Source organism: Moschus berezovskii, chromosome 9 (assembly GCF_049115385.1).
Source record: "Moschus berezovskii isolate FMDL1 chromosome 9, NW_MosBer_1.0, whole genome shotgun sequence".
Classification (NCBI taxonomy): domain Eukaryota; kingdom Metazoa; phylum Chordata; class Mammalia; order Artiodactyla; family Moschidae; genus Moschus; species Moschus berezovskii.
This window is the reverse complement of record NC_142468.1, coordinates 43,797,419-43,812,980: the sequence shown is the minus strand read 5'-3', so window position 1 is coordinate 43,812,980 and position 15,562 is coordinate 43,797,419. Positions and strand designations below refer to the sequence as shown.

Below are 15,562 nucleotides of genomic sequence, written 5' to 3'. Positions count from 1 at the left end.
CTTGCCTGTAGAATCCCACGGACAGGGACTGGAGGTCTACAGTTCATGGGATCACAAAGACTTGGACACACCTGAGTGGCTAACACTACTACTACTGGACGTGCCTTTCTTTTTTCTGTAGAATTGGTGGTCCACCTGGAACAGATGAGTGGGTCATCATGGCAGGCATTTTTATTTTCATTATGGACTCTAGCTGATCATCATCCTTCTAGTTTTTCCTCCACTCAACTTTACTTTCAATACTTGAACCATTATTCTTCTTGTTGTACATTCTTGAGTAATTATTTTGGAGACATCTTGTGTGTAAATACTCTTGCATGTTTAAAGATGTTTTTATTGCCCCTTCATGATTGATTGTTTTCCTGGGTATAAAATTTTAAGTTCAAAATATTTTCCTTAGAGCTGGAAGGCATCACTCCTGTGTTTTCTATCATCCTTGTTGCTGATGAGAAATTTCATGTTGGTCTAATTCTTGTAACTCTGGGGCTACCCATTTTTTGCCTTGTGGAGGAAGACTTTTTTTTGGAGGAAAACTTCTTTCCTTCTGGAAGTTTTTGATGTTTTTCTCTTTGTTTTTAGAATTCAAAATTTTATGAATATTTGTAGGTTCATTTTCATTCATCCTGATTGACACTTGATGGCTCTATTGCTTTGAAGAGTTGTCTTATTCTTGTGCAGAGAAATTTTCTTCTATTTCTTTCCTCCCATCCATTGCTTATGTTTTTTCTCCCAAGTGTTTTTATTTTCCACATTTCATTTTTGTCATTTTCATATATATTTTAAGAGATTTCTTCAGTCTTAGTTTTCATTCTGTCTTTCCTATTATACAGTTTGTGCATTAAATATTTTTAACTTCCAGGAGCTTTCTCTTGTCCTGTATTTTCTTTGTTCCTATTAGCTTGCTCTTGTTTCATGGGTGCCATGTCTTCTTGAATATCTTCAAGGTACTAATTAGAATTAAAAACAAAAACAATCCCGATCCCCCATCTGTTTTCAGCATTATCTCTTTCCCTTGGAATCTTCTGTTTTGTGTTCTTGGTTTTTCCCATATAGGCTGTTACAGAGTGTGGAATAGAGTTCCCTGTGCTGTCCAGTAGGTTCTTATTCAGTTCAGTTCAGTTCAGTTCAGTCGCTCAGTCGTGTCCGACTCTCCACGACCCCATGAATCACAGCACGCCAGTATATATACTTACTGGTGTGTGTATGTCAGTCCAAAACTCATAATTTATTCCCCGCTCCTTTACGTCTTGCTGACCGCAGTTGGTTTTCCACATCTGTGACTGGACTTCTGTTTCTAGATAAGTTCATTTGTACCTTTTTTTAAGATTCCACATATAAACAGTCTCTGATATTTTTCTTTCTGTGCCTGACTTCATTCAGTATGAAAATCTATAAGTTCATCCGTGTTGCTGCAAATGTGTTATTTTGTTTGTTTTTATGACTGAGTAATATTCCATTGTATATATGTACCACGTCTTCTTTATTCCTGTCGATAAAGATTTAGGTTGCTTCCATGTCCTGACTATTGTAAATAGTGCTGCAAGGAACAATGGGGTGCGTGTATCTTTTCAAATTATAGTTTTCTCCAGGCATATGCCTAGGAGTAGGATTGCTGGATCATATGGTAGATCAATTTTTAGTTTTTAAGGGACATCCATACTGTTCTTCATAGTGGCTGCATCAATTTACATTCTTACTAACAGTGTAGGAGGATTCAGTGGGGCCTCTTTTATAAGGGCATTAATCCCATTTGTGGGGGCTCCACTCTCATCACCTAATTACCTTCCAAAGGCTTTCAAATATTATCATATCAGGGATTAAGTCTCAACATTTGAATTTGGGAGGAGCAGAGATAATCATCCTATAGTGTTGTGGTATAGTCAGGCAATCTGGCAAATCCCACAATTACCCCAGGAATGCAGGTTTTACTAGGGGCTTCCCTGGTGGCTCAGAGGTTAAAGCGTCTTCCTGCATCTGCCTGCAGTGCGGGAGACCTGGGTTCGATCTCCTGGGTCGGGAAGATCCCCTGGAGAAGGAAACGGCAACCCACTCCAGTATTCTTGCCTGGAGAATCCCATGGAAGGAGGAGCCTGGTGGGCTATAGTCCATGACGTCGCAAAGAGTCAGACATGACTGAGCGACTTCACTTTCACTTTTCACTTTCAAGTCAGCTGTAGGTGATGTGGAGGTTTGCAGCTGCTTCTCTCTCAGGCCTGAACACCCACTCTTGCTTTCCTCCCGCAGCATGTTGCCTGCTCTCTTCAAAGGGTGAGGGAAGGGTGTGTACGAGGGCCCAACTGGCTCAATTACAATTTAATTATTTTGGTAATGCTCCCAAACTAACAGTATCAGGTAACTTATGTTCCAAACTGGGACACTTAAAAAATTTTTATTTATTTGGCTGCATCAGATCTTAGTTCCAGCAGTCTTCATTGGCGTCTTCATTGTGGCACATGGGATCTTTCCTTGAGGCTAGTGGGCTTCTCTCTTGTGTCACATGGACTTAGTTGCACTGTGGCGTATGGAATATTAGTTCCCTGATCAGGGATCAACCCTATGTCCCCTGCATTGGAAGGCAGATTCTTAACCACTGGACCACTAGGGGACTATTCCCAAACTGGGACACTTCTTAGAGTAAAAGGCTACCCTATTAATCATTTTGCCAAGCTAATAGGCCTAACTATAGCACACTCTGAATCTTTGTATTTATTGGCTGAATTTGGAACTTGTCTGAAGCACCATTGTGAAAAACCACTCTTCTAATTCTTTTGGCTAGCATTGTTCCTATCTTTTTCTTTTTTGGGGCAACTTGATTCTATCTGATTTCTATTTTATTTTCTAGACTGTCTTTAAAATATATGCACCTCTGCTAACTCACATTCTTATTTTCTAACACTGTTATGTTTTTATTCTTTAGAAAAATATTTTCTGTCATTTCAGTGGGACCTGAGAGGAAAGGGAAGTAGAAGGACACGTTATCTTGAACTGTGAGCTCTTGCATTTCACTGTGAACATATGCTAGCTTACTGTATTTTATAATCCATGTCTATCACTTTGCTTCTTTTGGGAACCAGACACATTTAGTGTGTGGGAAGGAATGAGCTTACCTTGGTAAATGATAAATCCCTTGGTGAGCACTTTCCTTTTATTACTCTCCCATCTTGAAGGATGCCTAAGAAGTGGCAGGCATTAAGTCATTGAACCTCTGAACAGTTCTCAGTGGGCATTGTTTATGGGGAATTCGGTCTCGGCTTCCTCTTCTTGGCAGGATGTGACTTATTGCCAACAGGGGTTTATATCCCCTCACATACTGTTGTAGTACATGGAAGAATGTCAATTCCTACAAAGACAGTTCAGGCCTAGCATAAAAAAGAAAAAGGCAGAAAACTAGGAATTTAGATCCAAAGCCAGAATTTTGCAGGGCTTAAGAAATGGATGGAAAATCTGCCAGAAGTTTTTTCATGAAGATTCAGTTCAGAAAGAAAATGCTTACTGAAAGTATAGAAGTAAAGATGAAGACTTAATAAGATGAAATTTAAAAGTAAATAGGGACTTCCCAAGTGGCATGATGGTAAAGAATTTGCCTGTCAATTCAGGAGACTCTAGAGATGCAGGTTTGATCCCTGGGTTGGGAAGACCCCCTGGAGAAGGAAATGGCAACCCACTCCAGTATTTTTGCCTGGAAAACTCCATGGACAGAGGAGCCTGGTAGGCTACAGTCCAGGGGGGGTCACAAAGAGTTGGACATGACTGAGCTACCAAGTGAGCACACGGATGTAAATAGAGGAGAGGACCTCCTGGCTCTAACAAAGTCTCAAGGGGCAAGAGCAGTGTGAACACTAGGGAGAGGATCCAAAATTTTCCAGCACAGAAATTACTCCTTTGGCCACTTTGGGAAATGGCTGTTTCCAGTCCTTGGGGAGGGTAGTTTCATGGAGACACTGGATAGGAGTCAAGATTCTGATATTTAGAGTAAGCAAAACTAGACACAGAAGTATAGAATTCTGTGCTTGGATGTGCTTCATATAAATGTGTAATTTAAAAATGATCATCAACTGTATGTATCTGATCTAAACTAAAGCCAATTAATATGAGCACATTTGATTTTTTAATGTTTTATTTTATATTGATGTATAGCTAATTAACCATGTTGTGAAAGTTTCAAGTGGACAGCGAAGGGACTCAGCCATACATATAGATGTATCCATTCTCCCCCAAATCCAGCTCCCATTCAGGCTGCCACATAACACTGAGCAGAGTAGCACATCTGATTTTTAACTTACAGCTAATCTGGAAATTACATACAGGATGCCGGTGGGCCAATAACATCAGTTGTTTTCCTGTCAGCAGTTTTACTATGCCTGGGTCGATGTGGGGATGAATAAAAACATCATCTAGCTTTTTAAGTTTTTAAGTCTCCTTAGCATCCAAAAGTTCATTTTGGGCTTTGATATTTTTGCTCGTTGTTGGAGAATCAGCAAGAAAGAGAGGATGATGCTTTTACAGTCAGAGTTTGAAATCTTTCTTTCAGAGGGCAGTTGTTTGAGAGGTTGCTTCCTGCTGGGTTTTTAATTTCAGAGTGTTCAGAGTTATACACAGGGAACTGACTTTTTTCAGTGGTAAAGAAGGAAGTCATGTAGGTGGCTATCAAACAGATAAATAAACACTCTCCAAATGCTAAGAGTCCAATCATAACCAAAGACAGGGTATTGTTTGTCAGGAGCAGTCCTCAGAGGTGAACTTCATACCTGAAAGCTGAGCCAACACAGGGGCTGTAGAGACATTCAGATTCCTCTTAGACTTTTGGGAACTAGGAATCAGTTCTTATAAATCATGATGCCTGGCATATAAGGTACGGGTGGTAAGACGTGTTCCTACCTTCCTTCTTTCCCTGTTCATCTCCCTTATCTTTATCTCCCCCTCTTTGTTTCTCTCTTGCTATTCTTTTCCTCATCCCTAATATGTGCCTCCAAGTTACTTCTACTCTCCAGTCACCTTTATCTCTGTGGTTGTGTGTACCTTCTCTAAAGCCAAACTCTTATCACATCCCTATACTTTTTACAACCTGTCACTTATCTAGGTGGAGAGCTGTGGGATTAAGGTAATCCCAGGTTGAGATGGTCAAGTCAGTTCCTAGGAGAGTCCAACACTGACATGTTTGTTACTTGACTGGTCTTTCTTCCATCGCTTTCATTGCTCCACCATTACCCTTTTGTCAACTCTGAGTTCAGTAAACATGGAGTGGGAATTTGCTACTCTTACTATAGAAACTGATTTTGGTGTTGACCATCTGGTGATGTCCACGTGTAGAGTCTTCTCTTGTGTTGTTGGAAGAGGGTGTTTGCTATGATCAGTGCGTTCTCTTGACAAAACTCTATTAGCCTTTGCCCTGCTTCATTCCGCGCTCCAAGGCCAAATTTGCCTGTTACTCCAGGTGTTTCTTGACTTCCTACTTTTGCATTCCAGTCCCCTATAATGAAAAGGACATCTTTTTTGGGTGTTAGTTCTAAAAGGTCTTGTAGGTCTTCATAGAACCGTTCAACTTCGGCTTCTTCAGCGTTACTGGCTGGGGCATAGGCCTGGATTACTGTAATATTGAATGGTTTGCCTTGGAAACGAACATAAATCATTCTGTCGTTTTTAAGATTGCATCCAAGTACTGCATTTCGGACTCTTTTGTTGACCATGATGGCTACTCCATTTCTTCTAAGGGATTCCTGCCCACAGTAGTAGATATAATGGTCATCCAAGTTAAATTCACCCATTCTAGTCCATTTTAATTCACTGATTCCTAGAATGTTTATGTTCACTCTTGCCATCTCCTGTTTGACCACTTCCAATTTGCCTTGATTCATGGACCTAACATTCCAGGTTCCTATGCAATATTGCTCTTTACAGCACCGGACCTTGCTTCCATCATCGGTCACATCTACAACTGGGTATTGGTTTCGCTTTTGCTCCATCCCTTTATTCCTTCTAGAGTTACTTCTCCACTGATCTCCAGTAGCATACTGGGCATCTACCGACCTGGGGAATTCCTCATTCAGTATCCTATCATTTTTCCCTTTGATACTGTTCATGGGGTTCTCAAGGCAAGTATACTGAAGTGGTTTGCCATTCCCTTCTCCAGTGGACCACGTTCGGCTGTGGTCCATGTGATCAGATCAACTAGTTTCCTGTGATTATGATTTCAGTGTGTCTGCCCTCTGGTGCCCCCTCGCAATACCTACCGTCTTATTTGGATTTCTCTTACCTTGGTGGTGGAAAATCTCTTCACAGCCACTCCAGCAAAGTGCAGCCGCTGTACCTTACCTTGGGTGAGGGGTATCTCCTCAAGGCCGCCCCTCCTGACCTTGAACGTGGAGTAGATCCTCTTGTCCCTCCTGCGCCCTCGCAGCCACCCCCTGTTGGACGTGGGGCAACTCCTCTCAGCTGCTGGGCCTGGCCTCAGGCATGGGGTAGCTCCAATCGGCTGCACCTCTTTGCCTGGTCGGTTGCGCCGGGCCGGCGTCTCTCACGTCTGTGCTGCAGGGGCCCGAAATCAGATTGATTATATTCTTTGCAGCCAAAGATGGAGAAGCTGTATACAGTTAGCAAAAACAAGACCAGGAGCTGACTGTGGCTCAGATCATGAACTCCTTATTGCCAAATTCAGACTTAAATTGAAGAAAGTAGGGAAAACCACTAGACCATTCAGGTATGACCTAAATCAAATCCCTTATGATTATACAGTGGAAGTGAGGAATAGATTTAAGGGACTAGATCTGATAGATAGAGTGCCTGATGAACTCTGGACGGAGGTTTGTGACATTGTACAGGAGACAGGGACCAAGACCATCCCCGTGGAAAAGAAATGCAAAAAAGCCAAATGGCTGTCTGAGGAGGCCTTACAAATAGCTGTGAAAAGAAGAGAAGCAAAAAGCAAAGGAGAAAAGGAAAGATATAAGCATCTGAATGCAGAGTTCCAAAGAATAGCAAGGAGAGATAAGAAAGCCTTCCTCAGTGATCAGTGCAAAGAAATAAAGGAAAACAACAGAATAGGAAAAACAAGAGATCTCTTCAAGAAAATTAGAGATTCCAAGGGAACATTTCGTGCAAAGATGGGCTTGATAAAGGACAGAAATGGTATGGACCTAACAGAAGCAGAAGATATTAAGAAGAGGTGGCAAGAATACACAGAAGAACTGTACAAAAAAGATCTTCATGAGCAAGATAGTCATGATAACGTGATCACTGACCTAGAGCCAGACATCTTGGAATGTGAAGTGAAGTGGGCCTTAGAAAGCATCACTAGGAACAAAGCTAGTGGTGGTGATGGAATTCCAGTTGAGCTATTTCAAATCTTGAAAGATGATGCTGTGAAAGTGCTGCACTCAATATGCCAGCAAATTTGGAAAACTCAGCAGTGGCCACAGGACTGGAAAAGGTCAGTCTTCATTCCAATCCCAAAGAAAGGGAATGCCAAAGAATGCTCAAACTACCACACAATTGCACTCATCTCACACGCTAGTAAAGACATGCTCAAAATTCTCCAAGCCAGGCTTCAGCAATACGTGAACTGTGAACTCCCAGATGTTTGAGCAGGTTTTAGAAAAGGCAGAGGCACCAGAGATCAAATTGCCAACATCCGCTGGATCATGGAGAAAGCAAGAGAGTTCCAGAAAAACATCTATTTCTGCTTCATTGACTATGCCAAAGCCTTTGACTGTGTGGATCACAATAAACTGTGGAACATTCTGAAAGAGATGGGAATACCAGACCACCTGACCTGCCTCTTGAGAAACCTGTATGCAGGTCAGGAAGCAACAGTCAGAACTGGACATGGAACAACCGACTGGTTCCAAATAGGAAAAGGAGTATGTCAAGGCTGTATATTGTCACCTTGCTTATTTAACTTATATGCAGAGTACATCATGAGGAACGCTGGGCTGGAAGAAGCACAAGCTGGAATCAAGATTGCCGGGAGAAATATCAATAATCTCAGATATGCAGATGACACTACCCTTATGGCAGAAAGAGAAGAGGAACTCAAAAGCCTCTTGATGAAAGTGAAAGAGGAGAGTGAAAAGGTTGGCTTGAAGCTCAACATTCAGAAAACAAAGATCATGGCATCTGGTCCCATCACTTCATGGGAAATAGATGGAAAAACAGTGGAAACAGTGTCAGACTTTATTTTTTGGGGGGCTCCAAAATCACTGCAGATGCTGATTGCAGCCATGAAATTAAAAGACGCTTACTCCTTGGAAAGAAAGTTATGACCAACCTTGATAGCATATTAAAAAGCAGAGACATTACTTTGCCAACAAAGGTCCGTCCAGTCAAGGCTATGGTTTTTCCCGTGGTCATGTATGGATGTGAGAGTTGGACTGTGAAGAAAGCTGATCGCCGAAGAATTGATGCTTTTGAACTGTGGTGTTGGAGAAGACTCTTGAGAGTCCCTTGGACTGCAAGGAGATCCAACCAGTCCATTCTAAGGGAGATCGATCCTGGGTGTTCATTGAAAGGACTGATGCTAAAGCTGAAACTGCAATACTTTGGCCACCTCATGCAACGAGTTGACTCACTGGAAAAGACTCTGATGCTGGGAAAGGTTGGGGGCGGGAGGAGAAGGGGACGACAGAGAATGAGATGGCTGGATGGCATCACCGACTCTGTGGACATGAGTTTGAGTGAACTCCGGGAGTTGGTGATGTATAGGGAGGCCTGGCGTGCTGTGATTCATGGGGTCACGGAGAGTCGGACACGACTGAGCGACTGAACTGAACTGAACTGAACAATAAAATCTCTCACTGTTTCCTTTGCTTCCCCATCTATTTGCCATGAAGTGATCGGACCAGATACCATGATCTTAGTTTTTTGAATGTTGAGTTTTAAGCCAACGTTTTCACTTTCTTCTTTCACTTTCACCAAGAGGCTCTTTAGTTCTTCACTTTCTGCCATAAGGGTGGTGTCATCTGCATATCTGAGGTTACTGATATTTCTCCCGGCAATCTTGATTCCAGCTTGTGCTTCATCAAGTCCATCATTTCTCATGATGTACTCTGCATATAAGTTAAATAAGCAGGGTGACAATATACAACCTTGACGTACTCCTTTTCCCATTTGGAACCAGTCTGTTGTTCCATGTCCACTTCTAACTGTTGCTTCTTGACCTGCATACAGATTTCTCAGGAGGCAGGTCAGGTGGTCTGGTATTCCCATCTCTTTAAGAATTTTCCACAGTTTGTTGTGATCCACATAGTCAAAGGCTTGTTTTGCCCTTTACAAATTTTAATTTCTGCAATATTATAATCTCTGGGTTTGTGGTCCTATTATTTTGTTATTTGTACTTGCTTTCAGGTGATATAAAGATGTCCCATGGCTCTAGACAGAAATATTAGGCCCCATAGAAGGGATAAGCTCCTTTCTAAAGATCCTGATGAGCTAGAGTGAGGTAGAGAGAGAATGCAAAGATTGTGTCCCTCGGCCTCTATTCCCTGGGAGCCTCTGTATAGTCCCCTGAGTGCCAGACCAGAAGCTTGCCCCACAGGCCCAAGGATTTAGATATGCAAGTAGTTCTCTTTCTCAGAAAGACTGGGAATGTGTTTTAATCAGCTGTCTGTGCAGTGCCCTGAGGATGGTAGTCTGCCAAGATCAGAATCTTTGATTTTTACAGTCCCATAGCATCCAGGAACATAAGGTTGTGGCTTTCAGAGCCAGGTGGCCAAGGAGTGTTCCCTGGGTGGCAGCTGTAAAAAACTGGGTCATCAGATGTAGAAACTGGGGCACCAGGTATGTTTGGACATCCCCTCTAGGGAATCCTAGGACTCTGGAGTGTGGCAGAGGCGGAGTGTAAAGATAGCACCTATTGGAAGATAAAAAGGTAAAAGAGAAACAGGAAAAAAAGACATGGAGGAAAAAAGAATAAAGGAAGAAATAAAAGGTGGCACCCATCTGCATTAGCAAGGCAGAGGTAGAGCAGGGAGATTACACCCATCAACCACCATATCTGGGGAGTATGCCAGAGGTCCCTGCACCTAAGACCAATGTTTTAAAATTAGCAAGTGAGTGTTTTTCTGGTGCTTTTCAAAAGGCTGCTTCTGTGCTGGGCCCTGGGGTGGGTGAGCCTGTCTGTAGGCACTTTAAAGAGCTGTGCTTCGGTTTGCCATAGTCCTGCCCGGTTGGTCTTTGAAGCAGATGCTTTGGAGGCTGTCTTTCAGGTACTCATCTGGAAAGTTGGGGTATGAACCCTTTGCTTCTCAGGTTGAAGCTCTGGGTTTTGAGTTCCCTCCTCCTTTTGTGTGGGAATGAGGTTTAGAGTGAGACTCTGTCTCAGCCTTTCCTACCTGGTTTGATTGGTTTCCCTCTTGTTTGCCTGATGTGAAGGGCATCACTCAGTTAGTTTTTAGGTGTTTTGTGGTGGAACTTGTTCCAGGTACAGCTGTTGATTTGGTGTGTCTTTGGGAGAAGATGACTTTAAGATCTTCATAAGTTGCCACCTTGAGCTGGAATTCTGCATTTGCTTTCCAAAGAGATTTTAATTTTTTGGCCATTTCCAGCTAAGGGCTGGTCTCAGTGTCCTGAAGATGAAAAGTTTCTCTTACTGTGCATGGGTTGCTTAGAAATTTTACCATTGGCTCCATAACCATAAGGTCAGTGACCTCACTGGCCACTTCAGTATGGTTTTGTTTGGCTATGTTACGTCTTATAATTCTATAGCAAAACAAAATTTCCTTTCCAGTGTGGCATTTGACATAGCTTCTTCCTTTTTTAGAAACTACTTGAAGTTAGCAGAAAGGGTCTTTACGGAGTGAAAGGGATATAGAAGTTGGCGACACATACTGTTTTGCTTTATGGCTGGCATTAGAAAGACAATGAAAAACACTTCAGCTTTCCATTTGGGGACTTTTCCGATACACGTTCCAACATTTAGGCTGGAAAAAACCAATGCCTTTCAAATTTCAAAACAAAGAATTCTTGCAACCTTGATGACAATCAAAGTAACCTATGTGATGTTAGTTTAATGAGTCGTATGTTTCTTTTGGTTGAAAATTTAATTTCTTACCTGATTTCTCTTTCTCTTTAGAAGTGGAACGGGTAGTAAAAGCCAATGACCGTGAATATAATGAGAAGTTCCTGTACAAAGTGAGTAAAACACAAATCGCGCACACAAACTGGGGTGGGTCTTATCTTAAGATAGTAAGATTCATACCTTCTAGAACTTTGACGTCACTAAAAACTTTGTTGGCCCATTTTAATAGCAAGGTACCATATGTTTCAGATTTTTAAAAATAAATTTAGATTTTAGTAATGTTTATACACTTGTTTTTATACATTAAGAGTGATTGGTATTCATATTGGCATGGGAATTAGATGAAGTATCTTCTTAAGAATGATGCTTAGTTTATTCTGGTGCCCACTGGGCACTTGAATAATGTAAGAATACTATGAAAACAGGCCTCTATGGTAGTACTTTGTGATAGAAGTGGTAATAGTGGCTATTGGGGGTTGAATAATATTTGGGGATTTTTTCTAAGCAACTCAGGCTGAATGTGGAAAAGTATATGTAGGAGAAAGTTCCCCAACCTGAATGAATGTATTTATCAAGTGAGCAGTGAGAATGATTATTTAAAATGTGTGAGCTTTAAGCTTGTACTGAACTACTTTAAAAAAAAGTGATTATTGGGCACACAGGATCTTTGTTGCATCATGCATGATCTTTTTTTGAGGTGCACAGACTCTCTAGTTGTGGTGCTCAGGCTCAGTAGTTGCCCCAAGGCATGTGGGATCTTGATTCCCTGACTAGGGATCCAAGCTGTGTCCCCTGCATTGCCAGGTAGATTCTTAGCTACTGGACCACCAGGGAAGTCCCTGAAGTACTTCTTTTTTTTTTTTTAAGCAAGTTTTTTTCATTTACATAAGAAGTATTTATTGAACATCTACTAAGTGACTGGCACTATTCTAGAAACTTAGGATACACTGGTGAACACCGTGAATTATGTCATGCTGCTGTTGCTGCTGCTAAGTTGCTTCAGTTGGTTCTGACCCTCATTAAAATCTCCTCATCTTTCCGTGACTCAACTTAAGTTGCTACATGGGCTTTTAAGATAAGGTCTAAGAAAGATAATTGGTAGAACTGATGCTGCAGTTGTCATGCAGCCTATAAGACCTGGTATGATTGAGTTACTAGCACATTAACCAGAGTCTGAATTCACAGAGGGGTTTGATGACTATTAAGACGTAGCAATGTGAGTTTCATGGGACAGGCTTTAGCAGTGTCCATCCAGGAACTAGCTAGAGGAGAGAGAATTTTGGCCAATGGATTATTTTTAGTATTTGGTTCCTTTTGGGAGGTCATTTCCATATGTGTAGATGAAGGCATTGGACTGCTCTAGCTTGATACAAACAGAGGTAGCTAACCACTCCTTTTTTCTCATGCTGTGCTAATCATGTAAACTTGTGATTATAACTTGATGTTCAATGTAACTGTCTCTACAGGGAGTCAGCACACTGCCTCTATGACAGATTTCTCATTAGAATAATATATGGCCACTCTGATTTTATTCATTAATCTTATAAGCTTGGTTAAAGTAAGCCTGCCCATGAGAGAAGGAATCTCTCTCAGAAGGCTGATGAATGTGCTTTCTAGCCTGGAATGGGAGTGGGAGGATGACTTTCTCCATGGTGATTATTTCCACTCTGTGCAGACTCCTGCCATCTGGTCATTTAGCCTGGCTGGTCATCACTAGACTTGGCCCCATGCCTTTCTGTCCATTTTATAGCCAGTTCCTTAACTCTTGAGGATGACCCTTGAAAGCCTTGACCACCAAATCCTAAATAAGAGGAGTAGAAGTCTATATTTTAAGACCTCAGGGGAAAAGTTCAGTAATCTACTACTGGGTAATCATGCATTTACATATTTGGCTATATCCTTATTTTTCCAGCGCATAACAAGTATTTTTATTCTGTGAGTAGTGACTGTATAAGGAAAACCATATTTTTTATGTTACTTGTAAGATGATACTGTCCTTTATAGTTTTTATTTAATTTATAAAATATTTAAAACTTAGAGAAAAGTACAGGAAATAATATAGCACCTGTGTGCCCACTACCCAGATTAAACAGGTAGTAACCATTTGCCATGCTTGCTTCATCTTTCTTTTACTATTAATAATAGTATGCCAGTGATAACAGAGGTGTTTTTTTTTTCTTGAGCTTGCATGATATTGAACAGAAGCACACAGATGTGTGTGTTTTCTGTTGGTCTTGTTAACAGTGACAAGGAAGTAGAACAATATGCTGCAGCTGCAGCAGATGGAATAAGGCAGCTTCATCTCTGAGTTTAAACATACTAAGGAAAAAACAAAGCCCATTAAGGGCTAGGAAAACCAAGAATGACACCAAGAGTTGAGAGAGGGAAGCTGCAGGGCAGAGAGGGGCATGAGTGTCCAGGGTCTAATGACCCCTCCCATGGCTCAAAGGGGACAAGCCAGACCCTCCTAGAGTGAACAAGGGTCCCTACCAGACCTGGCTGATGGTGTGTTGATTTGGGAACTCCCAACAGGATGTCTGGCCACACATGAGCTATAGGACTCTTCTCAGCCTCAGTCTATTCAGATAAAAATTATGGATAATAAGCCTACCGATTTCATAAACTTATTGTATGGATTAAAGTAGAATAACAAACAGTGACCCTGTGAGCTATTCTTTATAGAGATAGTATTTGAATCTATCTGACTTTTAAGGATTTTTAAGCACTTCATACGTGGACTATCTTTTTAGGAAAGGCAGAAGCCACGGGCCTTTCACTCAGTCTTGTGTAGCTTTAAAGGATATTACCTCAAATGGAAATGGGTTTTTAAAAAAACTTATAGATCTCAGGCACTAGTAAAGTAATGCTTAAAATTCTCTAAGCCAGGCTTCAGCAATACATGAATCGTGAACTTCCAGATGTTCAAGTTGGTTTTAGAAAGAGTAGAGGAACCAGAGATCAAATTGGCAACATCCGATGGATCATGGAAAAAGCAAAAGAGTTCCAGAAAAACATCTATTTCTGCTTTATTGACTATGCCAAAGCCTTTGACTGTGTGGATCACAATAAACTGTGGAAAATTCTGAAAGAGATGGAAATACCAGACCACCTACCTGCCTCTTGGGAAACCTGTATGCAGGTCAGGAGGCAACAGTTAGAACTGGACATGGAACAACAGACTAGTTCCAAATAGAAAAAGGAGTACGTCAAGGCTGTATATTGTAACCCTGCTTATTTAACTTATACATGGAGTACATCATGAGAAACACTGGGCTGGAAGAAGCACAAGCTGGAATCAAGATTGCCGGGAGAAATATCAATAACCTCAGATATGCAGATGACACCACCCTTATGGCAGAAAGTGAAGAAGAAGTAAAGAGCCTCTTGATGACAGTGAAAGAGGAGAGTGAAAAAGTTGGCTTAAAGCTCAACATTCAGGAAACGAAGATCATGGCAACTGGTCCCATCACTTCATGGCAAATAGATGGGGAAACAGTGGAAACAGTGGCTGACTTTATTTATTGGGGCTCCTAAATCACAGCAGGTGGTGACTGCAGCCACGAAATTAAGACACTTACTCCTTGGAAGGAAAGTTATGACCAACCTAGAAAGCATATTAAAAAGCAGAGACATTACTTTGCCAACCAAGGTCCGTCTAGTCAAGGCTCTGGTTTTTCCAGTGGTCATGTATGGATGTGAGAGTTGGACTATAAAGAAAGCTGAACGCCGAAGAATTGATGCTTTTGAACTGTGGTGTTGGAGAAGACTCTTGAGAGTCCCTTGAACTGCAAGAAGATCCAACCAGTCCATCCTAAAGGAGCTCAGTCCTGGGTGTTCATTGGAAGGACTGATGCTGAAGTTGAAACTCCAATACTTTGGCCACCTGATGAGAAGAACTGACTCATTTGAAAAGACCCTGGTGCTGGGAAAGATTGAGGGCACGAGGAGAAGGGGATGGCAGATGATGAGATGGCTGGATGGCATCACTGACTTGATGGACATGGGTTTGGGTGGACTCTGGAAGTTGAGATGGACCGGGAGGCCTGGCGTGCTGCGGTTCATGGGATCGCAAGGAGTCAGACATGACTGAGCAACTGAACTGAACAGATCTCAGGGAGAATGCTCTTAATAATTGATGAAGTAATATTCTTCCCTAAAGGCTGAAAAAGGGATGGGGATAAACTGAAAATTTTAAAAAATATGAAAGAAAAAATGGTGACGCTTCCTCAAGTGTAGGGAAGAGAGTGTTTGGGGATAAGATAAACCACAGTTTGAATCCTTTACTCTCTTTCTCATTTACTAACTTGTGATTTCAATTTATTTATTTTTCTGCATATTATTAATTTTACCTGTGAAATGGGGCATTCTCCTTAGAGGATTATCTACCATAGGGTTAAATGAAATAATTTATATAAATGTTCGATAACAGTAAGACTGGGTAGTATATATTGGATGTATACTATGTACCAGATCCTAGGCTAAACCTTTTTTATGAATTTTTTCTTTGACATGTTTGTGGGCAAGTATGCACAGTCAATTTTAGATTTCCTA

At 41.4% G+C, this 15,562-nt stretch overlaps 1 protein-coding gene across 5 annotated transcripts in view; it reads left to right on the top strand.

Moving 5' to 3' along the window:
• The window catches only part of ATP8B4 (ATPase phospholipid transporting 8B4 (putative)), a 283,705-nt gene that overhangs the window by 35,523 nt on the left and 232,620 nt on the right, over positions 1–15,562 (top strand). For all 5 annotated transcript variants that reach the window (XM_088839599.1, XM_088839597.1, XM_055437072.2 and 2 more), the window contains one exon: positions 11,066–11,124. In XM_088839599.1, coding sequence (XP_088695725.1) covers positions 11,066–11,124 — 59 coding nt within the window. The remainder of the gene's footprint in view (positions 1–11,065; positions 11,125–15,562) is intronic.